We start from the raw sequence: 14,480 nt of genomic DNA, 5'->3' as shown, positions 1-14,480 counted from the left end.
TGATTTTGATTATGATACATGTAATTATAAGGAGCCAAACAATATCCTTTAGCTATAGCTCTCTCATTGTAACATGTCACCCTATGTGATTTTTCCTTGTATACCCTAATTACATAACCAATTTTACTATTAATGCTTATTTTTTGGTACCCCTACATACTCTAGACAAAATTTCGCTTCACAACATACATTTGATTCTGTCTCACTTTATCCTTTGTAATTATTTTTCATGTCACACGGTACGCCATTCCGTCGATTGGGTTGAGCATCAGTTTCATTAATATGGTAGGGGTCCTTCGATCTTTTCAACAGTGAATATAGTGATAGATTGAAGAAATTGTGAGTTTTAAGGACAATATATGGTAATTTGAGAGCCAAATGTAAAAATTGACTGAAAAAAATCAAAGAGCCTTTGTCAAATCAACGAAACTAACGTCTCTTTAACCCAATTAAAGAAACGGAGTAAAGTGAAACATAATGGATAAGTGCAGGAAACAAAGTGGGACATGACAAACTGTAGAAATAAAGTGAGACTTCATGTAATGTACATGAGGCTTAAGTAAGCCTTAATCATAAAAGTACTTCGAAAAAGAAAACTTAAATAGGAATAGAAATAACGTAGTGTTATTTATCCATTTCCATGTAAGTTTGACACCCACTTCAAGTCCTCAAAATTCATTTGGATCAAAGTCTTCAAACAATTACAATATGCTCACCTGCTTTATGGGTCAAGGATACAACTCGGGATCAAAACGTACCACTGGAATACAAATCAAATCATGGGCTCGTGGAGTTGCCATTCCTGGCCGTTCATCCATTTCCAGAACCTCATCACCGTTCATATGCTTCTGATTTACCCCAACAACTTTCCAATCAAAGCATTGAACCATTGCACCAAGTAGGGCTGGCAGCATTTGCAGGGCTAGGTTTATACCAGGGCATATCCTCCTCCCAGTCCCAAACGGAAGCAGCTGAAAATGTTGCCCCCTAAGATCTAATGCACGCGCTCCATCTCCTCCACCACTGAGTGGTGCTAAGAATCTTTCAGGGTAAAAGTGCAAAGGATTTTCCCAATACTTTGGGTCCCTTCCGATGGCCCAAGCATTCACAAATAGCATTGTGTTTTCTGGGATCACATAGTTTCCAATGTTACACTTTTGTACACTCTTTCTTGGGATCATAGGCACAGGTGGGTGCAGTCTCAGTGTTTCTTTTATGATGGCTTGTATGTATGGAAGGCTTGGACCGTCTGATTCTACGACTATCCGTCTATTCCCAACGACTCGATCAATCTCCTCCCTTGCTTTCTCCAGCACCTTCGGGTGGTTGATGAGCTCTGCTAGTGCCCACTCCATTGAAATGGCGGTTGTATCTGTACCTGCCGTGAAGAAATCCTGAAAAATCCAATTTCATTATTCTCCTAAAAGCCCTTTCATGTTAAGTAACTTAACTGTTATATATAGCTCTAAATAATAGGAAAAAGGCTCATGAAAAATAATTAAGCTTTGGTGCTATGCCTACGTACCCTCATTCTCTTATTTCCTCACCCACTTTAATATGAAAATTTTATAAACAAAATTAACTTCATGCATAATTTTCGTGCCAACTTCCTTGATTTCAACCACACAGTCATCGGAGAGCAGCCGGAGGAAGGAGACCTTGTGAGCAAAATGACGAGGCCTCGTCTCTGTGCAATTGTTCTTAATAAGAACAGGTGTGGATGCAACAGAGAAAGGGGGAAGACATATATATATATATATAGAGAGAGAGAGAGAGAGAGAGAGAGAATTTGAATCCATCATTGCCAGACATTCATGATCCGGTACAAAACTTAGGAGAGAAGGGGGTGTTATAAAATATTGTGCAAAACTTTTGTGGCAACATTCAAAAATATTGTGCACAAAAAAAGGCGGAAGGTTCATAAAGATTCTTACTTTAGCATTTCTATTTGTTGTTTCAATAACATATCCCCATAAGTTGACCTTTATTTAATGTAATTGAACTGAAAGTCATACGAAAAGGAATTTTTACGTACCACGACTAAAGCCTTGATGTGCACTCTTGTAAATTCCACCCCCTCACTCTCAGCACTCCCTTTTTCCAGTATATCAAGCAAAATGTCAAGAAAATCCTTCACCTCCTCGCCACCACTGCCTCCTTCATTTTTCATGTTTTTCTTTCTCAGTTCTTCACGTTCTGAAATAACCTTCTCCACCAACGCGTCGAATCTCCGATGAGTGTCTTCAATTCTCTTCCCAAATCCCTGCAAATCCAACTTCTTGCAAAACCAAACAAAATCTGACAAGTTAAACTCCCCAAAAATCCTAGTTACCTCTCTCACCACAAGTCTAGCCTCCTCGTCTCTGCCTTCAGCACTAGACCCCTTAGAATTCCCCAACATCATTTTTGCGATCACATTGTTGGAAAGCTTTGGTAACTCCTCGGTGAGATTAACAGCTTCACCACTCTCAGCTTTCTTGGCCAACAGCCTAAAAAGCCTTAGGTACTCTTGGGTTCGAATAGAAGCGAAGTTGCTGACGCTACGGCTGCTTAGAAACTCATTCAGGCTGAGCTTCTTGATGAATTTATAATAAGGGTCATAGGGTCCAAATGCAAGGGAGGAGTTGTAGGTGAGGCGCTGAATGGCCATGGACTGAGAGCGGGATATGAAGGAGAGCTCGTGGGTCTTGAGGGACTCTTTCGCGAGGTCTGGGGAAGAAATGACGATGCATGGGACGGAGCCAAGGCGGAGAGAGAATAAAGGGCCGAACTGGAGGGAGAGTTTGTAGAAGGATTGGTGGATGAGAGGGCTGAGGAGGTGGAAGTGGCCGATGATGGGTAGGGCAAAGGGGCCTGGAGGGCGTAGGGTTTGGGATTTGGAGGCAGAGAGGGGTCGGAGAAGAATAAACACGATGAAGAGAACCGAGAAGAGGGAGAGGAGCTCAACGACTGCCATGGCTTCTCCTTCTTGCTAGAGGAAGAATGGTTTACAAGTTGTTTTCGAAAACATGGTCATTATCTTATATGTGCATAAAGTAATCATCTTCACTGTCCAAAACGTTTATATGATTAAACAAATACAAAGTCCTACAGTAGTCACCCATTATATATGATTGAACAAATACAAAGTCGTACAGTAGTCACCCAATCAGCCACCTAACTTTTCCCTCTAATTTTCCTCTAATTTTTTCACCTAACGTGTGCCATCTGATTTTTCACCTACAGTAGTCACCCAAAACATGGTTAGTTTCGGCTAACTTTTCGGAATTGGATCCTCACCGGATCCCCTGCCGGGGATCGTAGGGATCAACGCACACGGACTGTTGATAAAAAATCATGCGGTCGTAATTTTTTTTTTTTTATATTCTTTACGCAAAACGAGATTACTTTACTTTTAAAAATATAAAAAGTATTTAATTTGGACCGTACGATTTTTTATCAACGGTCCGTATGCATCGATCTCTAGGATCCTAGGGAGGGGATCGGCGAAGATCCAAATCCAACTTTTTCCTCTAATTTTTCACCCAACTTGTGCCATCTAATATTTACACCAAACTACTGCCACCTAACCCTAATTTCTCAATCTCCATCCCACTGCAAAAGTTTATTTTCGGGAATCCTTATCGCATCTCAGCATTCTCCTACGAGCCTCTTGCATACTCCGACGCAGATTCTACGAGCCTCTTGCTTCTTGCTATCTCGTTTATTTAAGAACGAACTTGATATCTTAGGTGATCTAAGAAGCAACCTACAGTTTCCCAATCCAGCGCCAAGTCGGAGTATCGCTGATTGGGTCATGTCTGCTGGGATGTCTTCGCTCCTTTCCCTTCTGTATAATCTTGGCGATGCTGTACAACTTACAGCACTACGTATATGGCTTAGAACCCCGTTTTACATGCCCAAACTCGCCACATTGTGCCGGACTACCACCTTGTACGTGAAAAAGGTTTCTTTCGGCAGTCATCGAGCGTGCTTCCTTCCCTCAGTTGATCATCTTTCCACACCCTTTTTCTATAAACTTCCGGTTATGCTCTCAAATTAAAACAAAACTACAACGAAAAATAAACCGAAAAATACATAATGTAATTTTCTCATTCAAACAAAATGTTGGTGACTAGTTCCTTTAACTTCACAAACACCATAAACTGCTAAAGTACACACAAAAGATAATAAACTTATATCTATTTCCCTGTAGTCAGTAAAAAATTGCAATCTGAAGAAATCTATCCCAAATCTCAGAATCTCGAACTTATAAAGAAAGCACTCTTCTTAAATTTGTTAACAGTATCTTCGTATAGAGCACCTTCAGTTATCTACATGATCCACTCTTCCTACCTTTTCGTGTAGGAGCGGCAAGTATAAGTTAAATCTACCGTGCACTCCTAAATTGTAAACCTTGTAGACTTGCCAGAAGCCTGAGAAAGAAAAAGGAACAATAAGAAGTTATGGAACTACATTGGAAGTAATGTTAACTGTGGTAGGAGCATGCTTCAGCTCTGAACGGAAACTGAAAAAGAAGGAACTATATGGGAGGGATGGAGCAAGAGACACGAGTAATGATAGTAAAGTCGTACAGCAAAGTGATTTTATTAGTAAATGCGTCACAATCATAACCAAGTGTACCATAGATGAGTGTCTTAGCACAGAAATAGTCCGGGTACTATTTCCCTGATCACCGGAAAGCAGAAGCCTCACATGTGGAATGCTCTTCCAGGTCTGTCCAAGAGCTGGTTTTGGAATACCTTTCTCCCCACCCACCGTGTGATTGGTCACCTTCACATTTAATCCATTAAACCCTTTCAAATGAAATGTTTGTCATGTTTGAAAGCATGAACTTGATTTCAATTCAAATATTTTTCTCTCACATTTAATTAATATTAAGACCAAAAAAAAAAACGATAACAGGGATGCAAATAAGCTTGAAGTGACAAAGAACTGATCCAAACTATAAATTATATAACAACATCATACTTACTACAGCTAAAAATAATTTGTAGAATGACAGCTTCTCTAGGTTGATTTTAGTAAGAAAGTAATTCACTAAAAGTGAAAGATTATGTAAAGCTGAGAATTCTACACATCGTGTATCCAATGAAAACTTACCAGTACTGCAAGATTATGCTCGTGTGCTAACTTCTTTAACAGATATCCAGCAGATATCATCAAAGCACGCCCTGTAATTATTTCCCAAGCATCAATAAATCAGCTCCCATCTTAACGAGTTAAATACGACATTTTTCGGTTGTATGAATGAACAAATAAAACTTCGAAACATGTCATATACCTACCAAGGTGAACCTTCCCTTTTCTTAATTATGGGAAAACATCATAAATATAAATTGAAGCAAACAACAAACTGAAGAAAACTGTTATTTGCATACAATGATATATACCCTGTGAACCACTGTTCCCAAGAATCGGGGTGATTAGTGAAGAGATCGAATCAACAATAAGCAACCGCACCTGCTCTCCTTTCTGCATCTGGAACTGGTACATATGTTCAATAAATAGGGAAATAGGAACTCTATAAATGGGAAAGGAAATGCCTCATGGTAATGTCAACCTGAGATGGCAAACTGAACTCTAGCTGGTGTAAGAGATTGAACATTGTAAAAATGTCAAACACATGATGGCATAAAATGTTGTTCATTACTTTCTGAAAAACTCTTTGTCCAGCCTACAGATAAATTCAGTCCGGACAAATCAGAGAATTTAGTAGTTCACTAGGGTAAAACGGCTAGCTAAAACAAACAAAACACAGAAAATTTATTCAAAGTGATGGGGTGACCTGATCAAAGGCATGGTTAGAGATATCACCAACAAAATGCACAATTCGTTCAGGTGAGAACGAGTTTCCTGTGTCCAGGTAGACAACAGTACCCATGTGCTTCGTTGCAACATTTGCAGCAGATAGTAGGCAAACCTGAACATTACCAAGAATTTGAATATAATTTTGAGATGTAAACGCTACAAATATCATACAGTTACTCATGGTATCACTACAAAGAAACCATTGAACTATTGATTACAAAGTAGGCGCAACACGGTCTGCATAAGCAATGAAAAAACAAATTGTGACGTGTAAACTGAAAATTTGAAATCATTGCCTTCACCAACTTATGTAATTGCTGGGAAACATGATTTACTTACTTGGGTTTTACCAGAGGTAGACGGACCAACAAGTTCAGTTACCTGTCCCTCACGCAATCCGCCTCCGAGTAACAAATCAATCCTGGTTTCACAACAATCCAAGAAACATTACAATGAGTATTACTAATAGCAGTGAAAAGGAATAGGTCAGTGTGTTTTGGCTAATCAAAAAGCATACCCTTCACACCCAGTTGATAATACATGTTTGTTATGCAAAACATCATCTAAAAGCTCCATACCATTCAACCATGGCTGGTGCTGAGAATCAATGGTAGAGAGGACCTCAGTGATTCCCTGCTTAACCCATCACATACATGATATAATTAATTAAATTGAATGTGGATTTATAAGCAGAAAACATGAAGCTGTGATGACTAACAAAAGTGCTTATGGGAAAAACCTGCTTTAGCTTTTCACATGTGGGATGTTGCTGAGCAGCACCTGCTAATTCATCGAGGTCATGAATGAGGAATTCTTCCACTGCACCAAAAAATTTCACAAAATTCAAATTGGGTTCTTCATTTTCTCTTTTGGGTGCCAAAATCAAGAGGCCCCAGATATAAAGTTAGGTGCTTTTACTGGGACTGAAGCAAATTTTGAAATTGATGGAGCGGAATTATGGAACCCACCTGAGAAGATGCCATGGGAGGCGCAAAAGGTCTGGAAATTGGAGTCGATTACTGGGTGCTCTGCCTCCAGAGATTTCAAGGGTGCCATTTCTTTCGCAATTCGAGTGGCGCCGTGCTTTTTGAAAAAGCGCTTTTCCAATTGGCTTATTAATCCGACCGAGTTTCTCACTGTCGATTTGTTTTTAGCTTTCACGGAAACGCAGAGACAAGTTATTTTGTTTGAAGAGGGAATGGGAGCAATAGAAACGCCTTTCAGCACCGTAACTGTAGCTGCGTTGTATAATTTGAATTGCACTTGTAAATATTATCGAATATTGAGCATTTCTTTGGTTTTTCGATTTGTGCTTTTACTACAAGCGATATACTAATTTAATTTACAATTCGAATTTGCTTTTGGGCTTTTTGGGCTAACCATAAAATTTTGGTTGGAATTTAACTTCGACGAGAATCGAACTTAAAATCTCAAATTTACAAGTGAAGAAACCGTAGTATTAAGTAGCGTTCCTACCAAGCCTTCGAGTTCATGTAATATCAAGATCATTGTTTGTCAATCCACGATAATATCAACATCAACGACATCCAACATGCAAAACCATCTGAATTAATTAGAGCAAGAAATTTTTATACCAAATATGGCAGCTCCTAAACTATACAACTAGAAAAGAAGATTGTAAAATTAAAAGGCAGAAATCCTACGAGCAAAAAGCAATTTTATTTGGAGTCTGAAGACTCTGGACCAGGGAACTAGGCCTGAGCTCAATCAGTTTTCACTTGGGTGGAGGGAAGAAGATTGCATCAGAAGTCCTCTTCGAACGGAAAAGTTTCTCTGTTTCCGAATCCACGTTGAACGCAGCCTGGAGCACCTGAGGAGATAGAGCCTTCCAGCACCCAATGCTTCCAGCCAAGTGGGTGAATATCGGGCTGCAGCGAAGTAATTAAATGAATTAGCATAACATTCAACACCAATCGATAAACTTCTGGTGCAAAACATTGTCAACTCTCTCGAATTAAGTTTTCTGTGTGTGGTGGGAATAAATGTATATGTGTGTTCCAAGCAGCAGGATGTTATAAATGCAGAGGAAACTATAATTCAACTAGCTGAGCCTAAATCAAGAATAACGAAAGCGTAATTATGCAAGACGAAAAAAAAGCAGATTAGGGGCAGGTAAAGCAACACAGAACATATCGGATAATGTAAGGAAGAAAAACTTACTTGGGAGTAGTGATGATAGAAAACCATTCCAAGCCCTCTGGATCAGCAATCTTTGACACAACAAAGAACCTAGGAACGATGAAGAGATTACCGGCTTTAATAGTAGTTTCCAACACCCTCTTACCGTCAACACCAACAACCTGGACACGGCCACTGCCCCTAATGATATAAGTCACCTGCAGAGCCGAGTCGCAAGAAAATCCAGGGGAGCACATGGCACTTCCGTCCAACCTCACAAGGTCAGCACCAAGCCCAACCTCACCGACCAAAGGAAGGTTTTTGGTATTCAAGACCACAACTCTTCCACCACCCTTAATGTCAACATCCAGGGGAGCCTCTTCGCAGTTCAATGTCATACCATCACGGTGTTCCTTCTTTGGCTCGGGCAAGGTAACTCCGCTCAACTTGACAATGCCCTTGCCGGATTGCTTGCCAACAAGAGTCTTCACAACACTCTCCTCCAAATCCCATGCCCGACCGACAAACTCAGTTGAGAATCCAGTGAAAATGGCGTTGGAGCCATTGAGATAGAAGTCGGTAAACTCACCCCTCTTGTGAGCTTTTGAAGTGTCGCCCAAGAAAAGAACAACGAACTCAGTGTCCTCCTTGTTGTACCACCAAGTGACAACTCCGAAAGGGAGGGCAATGGCATCACCCTTCTTAACTGGAAGAACCTTCTCTTCCTTCTCAGGCAGGACAATTCCAACTACACCAGTGCCTAAAAGGATATATATACAGAAGGTAATTAAAATTTGTAAGAAAAACCAAAAGTTAAAACATAATGATTAGAACAAGCTCCGATGATCTTAATCCCAGAAAATAAAAGTTACAATTAACAAATTAAAACCTACATTATCTTATTTGATCAAAAAGTTAATCACAGTTCATCTACGAATTTCATGATTCACAAAGATAATCAAGAAAATATAAAAAAATTAATTTAAGCCCTATGATCTTAATGATAAATTATGGACTAGTCACATATAAAATTCATGATCCAGAAGCAAACAAACAACCAAGTAAACAAATAAGATCAACCCGATCATAAAAAATAGATAATTAATTATTAATCGCAAGAACAAAAGAGAAGATTGTATACCTTGGAGGACATAAGCGACCTGATTGGAATCAGAGTACTTGGGAAGAGCGAACCCGTCCTTTTCCAGAGCGAGCTTGGCGGCGCCGATGTTACCTTCACGGAGCATGGGAAGCTCCGACGGTGACCAGGCAAAGTAGGAGCCACCATCGCCGCCGTACACCTTCTTGGCCAACTTGGGTGAAAGATCAAGCTCCATTCTTTGCGATTCTTTTCACGAACCCAGAAAAACCCAAAACCCAAAAACGAGAGAAAAGTGATTGACTGATTGAATGATTGAATGCGATCGAGCGGTGAGGAAGGCGTGTGTTGGGGGTGTATATATAGGGGGGGTTGAGCGGGTTTGGAGGTACGACATTCAGTTGGAGAGAGATTAGGGAGGGAGGAGGAAGGAGGTAGAATCTAATGAGGAGAGGGAATGTGAGTTCGGATTGGATTAAGGATAAAAGGAAGGATAATCTGATCAATTTCTCATGATTAAAAGAAGATTAGTGGGATAGATTAGATTGGATATAATCTTGCTTTCTTGTCGATATATCTACTGTTATGTCTGAAATATTTGATTGGATTTTAATTAGATAGATAATGTGATTCTATTTCATATTTGCAATCTTAACATTAGTTGGAAGATTTTGGTTTAATAAAACTCTACAATTTTTTCGATTTTTTTGCTTTGTTCTCTCAAATAGTTGCATTGAGTGATAGATGTACAGAGAACCAAAGTGGTCTCGGGACCAAGATGGTCTAAGACCACTTCAAATAAATGTAGGAAATGAATAAATAATGAGAAGGAGTTTGGGTTTGCGGATTTTCATTAATTATTATGTGTTAGAATGTGATTAGAAAAAGAATTATGGGTTAATTCGGATGAAATTTAGGATAAGTAAGATGTAATTAAATTGGTACTTGGAAGTTGGAGTCCCTCTAGTTCTCTGCAACTTTGATTTGGGATGAGGGTGGATAATCTGTGAAGTATTTAAGTACGATTAGAGGATAGTTTGTATTACAAGATAATCTATTTTTAAGGTAATATGGAGACCAACTTTTTAAAACAACATATTTGTCTTCACTACATTATTTTATTTTATTTTTAAAAAAAATAGCTTTTTATAAATTAATCCACAACATTATAATTTGTAAAATAAAAAAAACTATATCAATAATTATTATTGTCATAAAAAAGAATAGTTTATCTTTTCCATGCTTGTATTATACAATCGTGCTCGTATTATATTTGTATTGTGACTCATAAGACCTTTTTTAACATTACAAGAAAAAAGTATTACTACAAGATAATTGATTTTGTTTTATTTTATAAGATGCTTGTAAAGAGTTTAAAAAGAATTTTAAAATGTAAATAAAAACATCAAAAGTTGGGAATAAAATCACCAATTATATAAAGTTGGGAATATATTCCTTATGGATATGAGATTAGGATGTGATTTTTTTAAGAGGGAGCACAATGGATTGTCATCCAAGTATTGTAAAGAAAAAGATTTAAGGTCATACTAAGAGCTCGTAAAATTAATAATACTTAAAATTAGATATTTAAAATCATACGTAAAAAGCATATAGAGATATCGGGACGACTCAGATTTTAATCAACATGTTGTTAGAGAGTTACTGACACACCCCGTCCCGAAGGAGGGCATGCTGGCCGTCACGTGAGAGTGACGTAACCATTTGCACAGTACGGAAGCTTTAAGATACAATTTAAATTGATACACCCGAAGGTGAGTCCTAATTTTGTCCAATCTGTCAGAACACCGTCGAATTCCTCGTAGTCACCACACCTTTGTGATTCCTGAACCTGGAGGGGCGCAAAACCAAAATTGAGTGGGTCAGTAAAACAATTCTTTTCCAAATCCAAACATTTCTCAAAACGTTGTAACCCCTCTCCGTAAAACCTGTATACTTTCCCAGAAATGTAAAATATAAATATACATATATATTCTCAAAACTTCATTTTTACTATCTCAACATTATCTCTTTATCAATCATGCCATGCCACATCATCTCAACAGTAATAAGGTATGAATGCATCAACATAATCATATCAGGTGCAAGAAAGTAATCAACCGTAGGCCCTCTAATAGCCCTATACGGTTGAACCTAGAACTCAAAATCTATCATTATCACTCTACCGGAGTCACCTCTGTGACCCGTCCGGCCTTCTGCACACAAGTTACGCTCTAGTGCTTCTCATAAATCATCTGTGCATATAATCTAAGGTCACCCACCAGTCGGAATCTCACTAACACTCTCGCGACTGGTCTGTCGTACCCACTCCGCGTGGACTGTACGACTAGCATCTACTTGGATCCAAGGCGAGCGTACGATGCGGTGAATACTATAAGCACTAAACCATGGTGCAGGATTTGAGCTCAATATATATCATCATCATCATAACAGTAATTAAATACTCATCTGTGCGTCCACCGCACCATTTCATACATATGCATCATAAATCAATTCTTACCTGTGCGTCCACCGCACCAATTCATACATATGCATCATAAATCAATTCTTACCTGTGCGTCCACCGCACCAATTCATACATATGCATCATATATTAATTCATGCATGGCATTTCAACTCACATTTCTATATACTTTTCATATCAATTCTATGCATGGTATTTCACTTCCCGTTTTTTCCACATAACTCATATGCATTTCATTTTAAACATATTTTCATTTCAATTCAATTTCTGGGAAACGTCAAGTATATATATATACGGAAAACAAAACTGCCCACTCACAGATTACATCGACGTCTCGTAAGTCCCTGAGCATCCCTTGGCCATGCCCGATGCCCGCATAAACCTCACCTATACAAAAGTAACCATTTTGACGTTATTTAACGCCTAACCCAAATCTTAGTTAATAACTCCTCATATATTGCTCAAATTGGGTATATGAATATACCACGGTGACCTACACAACCTCAGGATCATCCCCATATTTTTAAAATAATTTTTGGAGGTCTCACGCGCCCCCACGCGCCTGACGTGGCACGGACCTACGCGCCCCCCACGCGCGGCCACGTGACATGCACACTGACGGCTACAGTGAACGGCGTTAGGGAATATTCCGTCAAATCTTAGTATATTCCGTTAAAAACTAACGGTTACCGCTAAAACTAACTAACGGCGTCAGAATATTCCGTCAAACTTGACGGAATATTCCGTCACCTTCAACCTTCAGCTCCGGCGACCGTCGCCGGCGCCGGAAACTGGGTAAAATTTCAATTCCACTAATCTCACTCGTTTTTCGTCCAATTTCTTCGCATTTTATACCAAAATGAAGCATTTAACACCTACTATCACGTTGAAAGGTTTTTAAGGTCCAAAAACAACAAGATCATACCTTCCAAAATTCCTCAAATTCGGCCAAACTCGAACCCAACGATCCCGACGTCCATTTTGTTCAAACGAGGCATTCCGAGCCTCCTTGGAACTTCCTAAGACTCGTGGTGATCTTGTTTTAACCTAAAACATAACCATACTTAAGTTTGTGAACAGTACAAAATCACGGGGCTTTAAAAACTAGGGTTTCTCGAAGTGAACTCACCTGAAACTTATACCCCCGTGCTCGTGAAGTTCCCTAGATCACGATGGTGATCTTAGATTGGACGTTGGTGTAGGATTGTGGTTATGCTTGGTGTTTGCCGTGAGTTCGAGTGAGTTCGAGAGTAAGAGAGAGAGTGAGAGAGTGTTTTCTGAAGAATAAGAGAGAGAGAGTGACTAAGGAGAGCTGAGGAAGAGAGAGACAACAAAACGGGAAAGGGGGAAGGATTTCAGGAGGTGGGGCTCCCACCTAAGTCCAAATATAATTTAACACATACGAATATAATCTAACCCTAGTTTAGGATCTTAAAATAAAACAAACACCAAAATTACGCACCTTAATCCCGTTTAAGGGCGTTTTTGTAATTTCACGTCCTCGGTATTTAGTAATTCTGGGACGGGTTGTGACAATCTCCCCTCCTTATAGAATTTCGTCCCCGAAATTCCAGTCATCAACCAGAACATCAAAACTCATAGAATAGCCTCGGATACATATTTCTCATCCGTTCTTCTGTCTCCCAAGTAGCTTCTTCAGTTGAATGGTTTCTCCACAATACTTTTACCAAGCTCACGGTCTTATTCCTTAGAGTCTTATCTTTCCAATCCAGTATAGTCACTGGTTCCTCATCATACGTCAAATCCGGATTAATTTCCAAAAGTTGAGGAGGAATCACATGTGAAGGATCTGAAACATAATGCCGAAGCATCGAGACATGAGACACATTATGTACCTTAGACAACTCTGGAGGCCATTCAATTCTATAATCAACTTCACTAACCTTTCGATGATCACGCTAAGTCTGATTCATTTAGGATTTAACTTGCCTTCCTTTCCAACCCGAATTATACTTTTCTATGGTGAACACTTCGAAAATATAAAACCATTTACCTTATATACTCGATTAGTGGCATATCTATATGTTGATCTCTTTTGCCATTCCTGGTTACTTCAGGTTAACTTAATCACCTGAATACTTTGAGTAGACTCATCCATAGTCTCAAGGTCTACTAAAACTCTTTCTTGATTGAATCTTTCTCTATTCAGAAGCATTTCATTCACACGACACGCTTCAGGGACCCTATGGCGTTATTTCGGAAACTGCGCACCCAACATACTTAAGAAACTCAGCAGTTCCGTAATCCAATTCTCTTTCCATAAAACAAATAAGTACCGTTGTCCTGTCTGGGAAAAAGTTATTACTCAACACTGGAGTAAATATACTAACTTGTTACATTGACCAACTATCACTTCAAATTCGATCATAACCATCTTGTGTACAAGGAAGCTTGTACACATAATCCAAAGTAATATCTTTCCATTTCCACTGCGAAACAGAAAATAATTATCTCAATCCAAAGGTTTATCTCTTTCTGCCTCAATCTGCTGACCAAATAAAACTGTCGAATGGTATGATAAATCTTATTACTTTTGGAATATTGCAGAAGTTAAACAATGTACTTTGTCCAAAATTGCTTATTTTAAACCCACAGCATTAGGCACATACTTCTCGTTTGCTTGTATTCACATACCATCCGATTCACGAATCATGTACTCATTCTTTTTCCTTTCTTTCCTTGCCTTAGTTAATTCTTAAATTTCTTCGTTAACCATTTGAGTCTCGAGTACGACCTTACCAAAAGGCCTAACTTGAAACTTAGCAAGTAGAGCTTCTTCTCGATCTCCAATTCTCAACTTTACTTCAGTTGATTTCCAATCCACAAGAAGATAATCTTGGCAAGCGTACCAAGCATTAATTCTTACTGGAGTCTTCTCATCAAGTGCTTCAGCTACAACAATTCACGATCACCCTGATCGTACAATCA

At 39.0% G+C, this 14,480-nt stretch overlaps 3 protein-coding genes and 1 long non-coding RNA gene across 10 annotated transcripts; all 4 read right to left on the bottom strand.

Moving 5' to 3' along the window:
• Positions 1-515: 515 nt before the first annotated feature.
• On the bottom strand, positions 516-3,211 carry LOC126589511 (licodione synthase-like). Its single transcript, XM_050254820.1, has 2 exons — positions 2,036-3,211; positions 516-1,394 (listed from the first exon to the last, which is right to left on the bottom strand). The coding sequence occupies exons 1-2, from the start codon at positions 2,954-2,956 to the stop codon at positions 729-731; spliced, it is 1,587 nt and encodes a 528-aa protein (XP_050110777.1). The 5' UTR covers positions 2,957-3,211; the 3' UTR covers positions 516-728.
• An 863-nt stretch (positions 3,212-4,074) lies between these two features.
• LOC126589513 (DNA repair protein RAD51 homolog 4) lies at positions 4,075-7,095 on the bottom strand. 6 transcript variants are annotated; one of them, XM_050254823.1, is made up of 10 exons: positions 6,780-7,095; positions 6,551-6,630; positions 6,329-6,444; positions 6,151-6,232; positions 5,789-5,923; positions 5,564-5,677; positions 5,382-5,487; positions 5,104-5,174; positions 4,624-4,773; positions 4,075-4,415 (listed from the first exon to the last, which is right to left on the bottom strand). In XM_050254823.1, the coding sequence occupies exons 1-10, from the start codon at positions 6,865-6,867 to the stop codon at positions 4,383-4,385; spliced, it is 975 nt and encodes a 324-aa protein (XP_050110780.1). In that variant the 5' UTR covers positions 6,868-7,095; the 3' UTR covers positions 4,075-4,382. The 6 variants fall into 6 exon arrangements, with proteins under 6 accessions (XP_050110780.1, XP_050110783.1, XP_050110782.1 ...); XM_050254826.1 differs by having other exon boundaries at positions 5,382-5,475; positions 6,780-7,094; XM_050254825.1 differs by having other exon boundaries at positions 5,394-5,487; positions 6,780-7,088.
• Positions 7,096-7,364: 269 nt separating this feature from the next.
• Positions 7,365-9,602, bottom strand: LOC126589512 (glutelin type-D 1-like). The gene is made up of 3 exons (XM_050254822.1): positions 9,092-9,602; positions 7,993-8,710; positions 7,365-7,700 (listed from the first exon to the last, which is right to left on the bottom strand). Exons 1-3 carry the CDS (start codon positions 9,285-9,287, stop codon positions 7,547-7,549), a joined length of 1,068 nt encoding a protein of 355 aa, XP_050110779.1. The 5' UTR covers positions 9,288-9,602; the 3' UTR covers positions 7,365-7,546.
• A 1,105-nt stretch (positions 9,603-10,707) lies between these two features.
• On the bottom strand, positions 10,708-12,812 carry LOC126588363 (uncharacterized). 2 transcript variants are annotated; one of them, XR_007611432.1, is made up of 4 exons: positions 12,661-12,812; positions 12,457-12,578; positions 11,733-11,918; positions 10,708-11,683 (listed from the first exon to the last, which is right to left on the bottom strand). It is a non-coding gene; the product is annotated as an uncharacterized LOC126588363 (long non-coding RNA). The 2 variants fall into 2 exon arrangements; XR_007611431.1 differs by having other exon boundaries at positions 12,457-12,778.
• Positions 12,813-14,480: the final 1,668 nt, after the last annotated feature.

The sequence above is a fragment of the Malus sylvestris genome, chromosome 11 (assembly GCF_916048215.2).
Source record: "Malus sylvestris chromosome 11, drMalSylv7.2, whole genome shotgun sequence".
Lineage (NCBI taxonomy): Eukaryota > Viridiplantae > Streptophyta > Magnoliopsida > Rosales > Rosaceae > Malus > Malus sylvestris.
The sequence above is the reverse complement of the archived record's forward strand: the minus strand, read 5'-3'. Positions and strand labels throughout refer to the sequence as shown.

What these genes read in the sequence shown, in the direction of transcription:
- LOC126589511 (XM_050254820.1), bottom strand. Translation starts at nt 2,956, where the DNA reads ATGGCAGTCGTTGAGCTCCTCTCCCTCTTCTCGGTTCTCTTCATCGTG. An exon ending in ACATCAAGGCTTTAGTCGTG is followed by an intron (nt 1,395 to 2,035) that starts GTACGTAAAAAT and finishes TGGATTTTTCAG; the next exon opens with GATTTCTTCACGGCAGGTAC.
- LOC126589513 (XM_050254823.1), bottom strand. Translation starts at nt 6,867, where the DNA reads ATGGCACCCTTGAAATCTCTGGAGGCAGAGCACCCAGTAATCGACTCC. An exon ending in CATGTGAAAAGCTAAAGCAG is followed by an intron (nt 6,445 to 6,550) that starts GTTTTTCCCATA and finishes TGGGTTAAGCAG; the next exon opens with GGAATCACTGAGGTCCTCTC. An exon ending in TTCACAGGGTATATATCATT is followed by an intron (nt 5,175 to 5,381) that starts GTATGCAAATAA and finishes AAATAATTACAG; the next exon opens with GGCGTGCTTTGATGATATCT.
- LOC126589512 (XM_050254822.1), bottom strand. Translation starts at nt 9,287, where the DNA reads ATGGAGCTTGATCTTTCACCCAAGTTGGCCAAGAAGGTGTACGGCGGC. An exon ending in GGTCGCTTATGTCCTCCAAG is followed by an intron (nt 8,711 to 9,091) that starts GTATACAATCTT and finishes ATATCCTTTTAG; the next exon opens with GCACTGGTGTAGTTGGAATT. An exon ending in TCTATCATCACTACTCCCAA is followed by an intron (nt 7,701 to 7,992) that starts GTAAGTTTTTCT and finishes ACTTCGCTGCAG; the next exon opens with CCCGATATTCACCCACTTGG.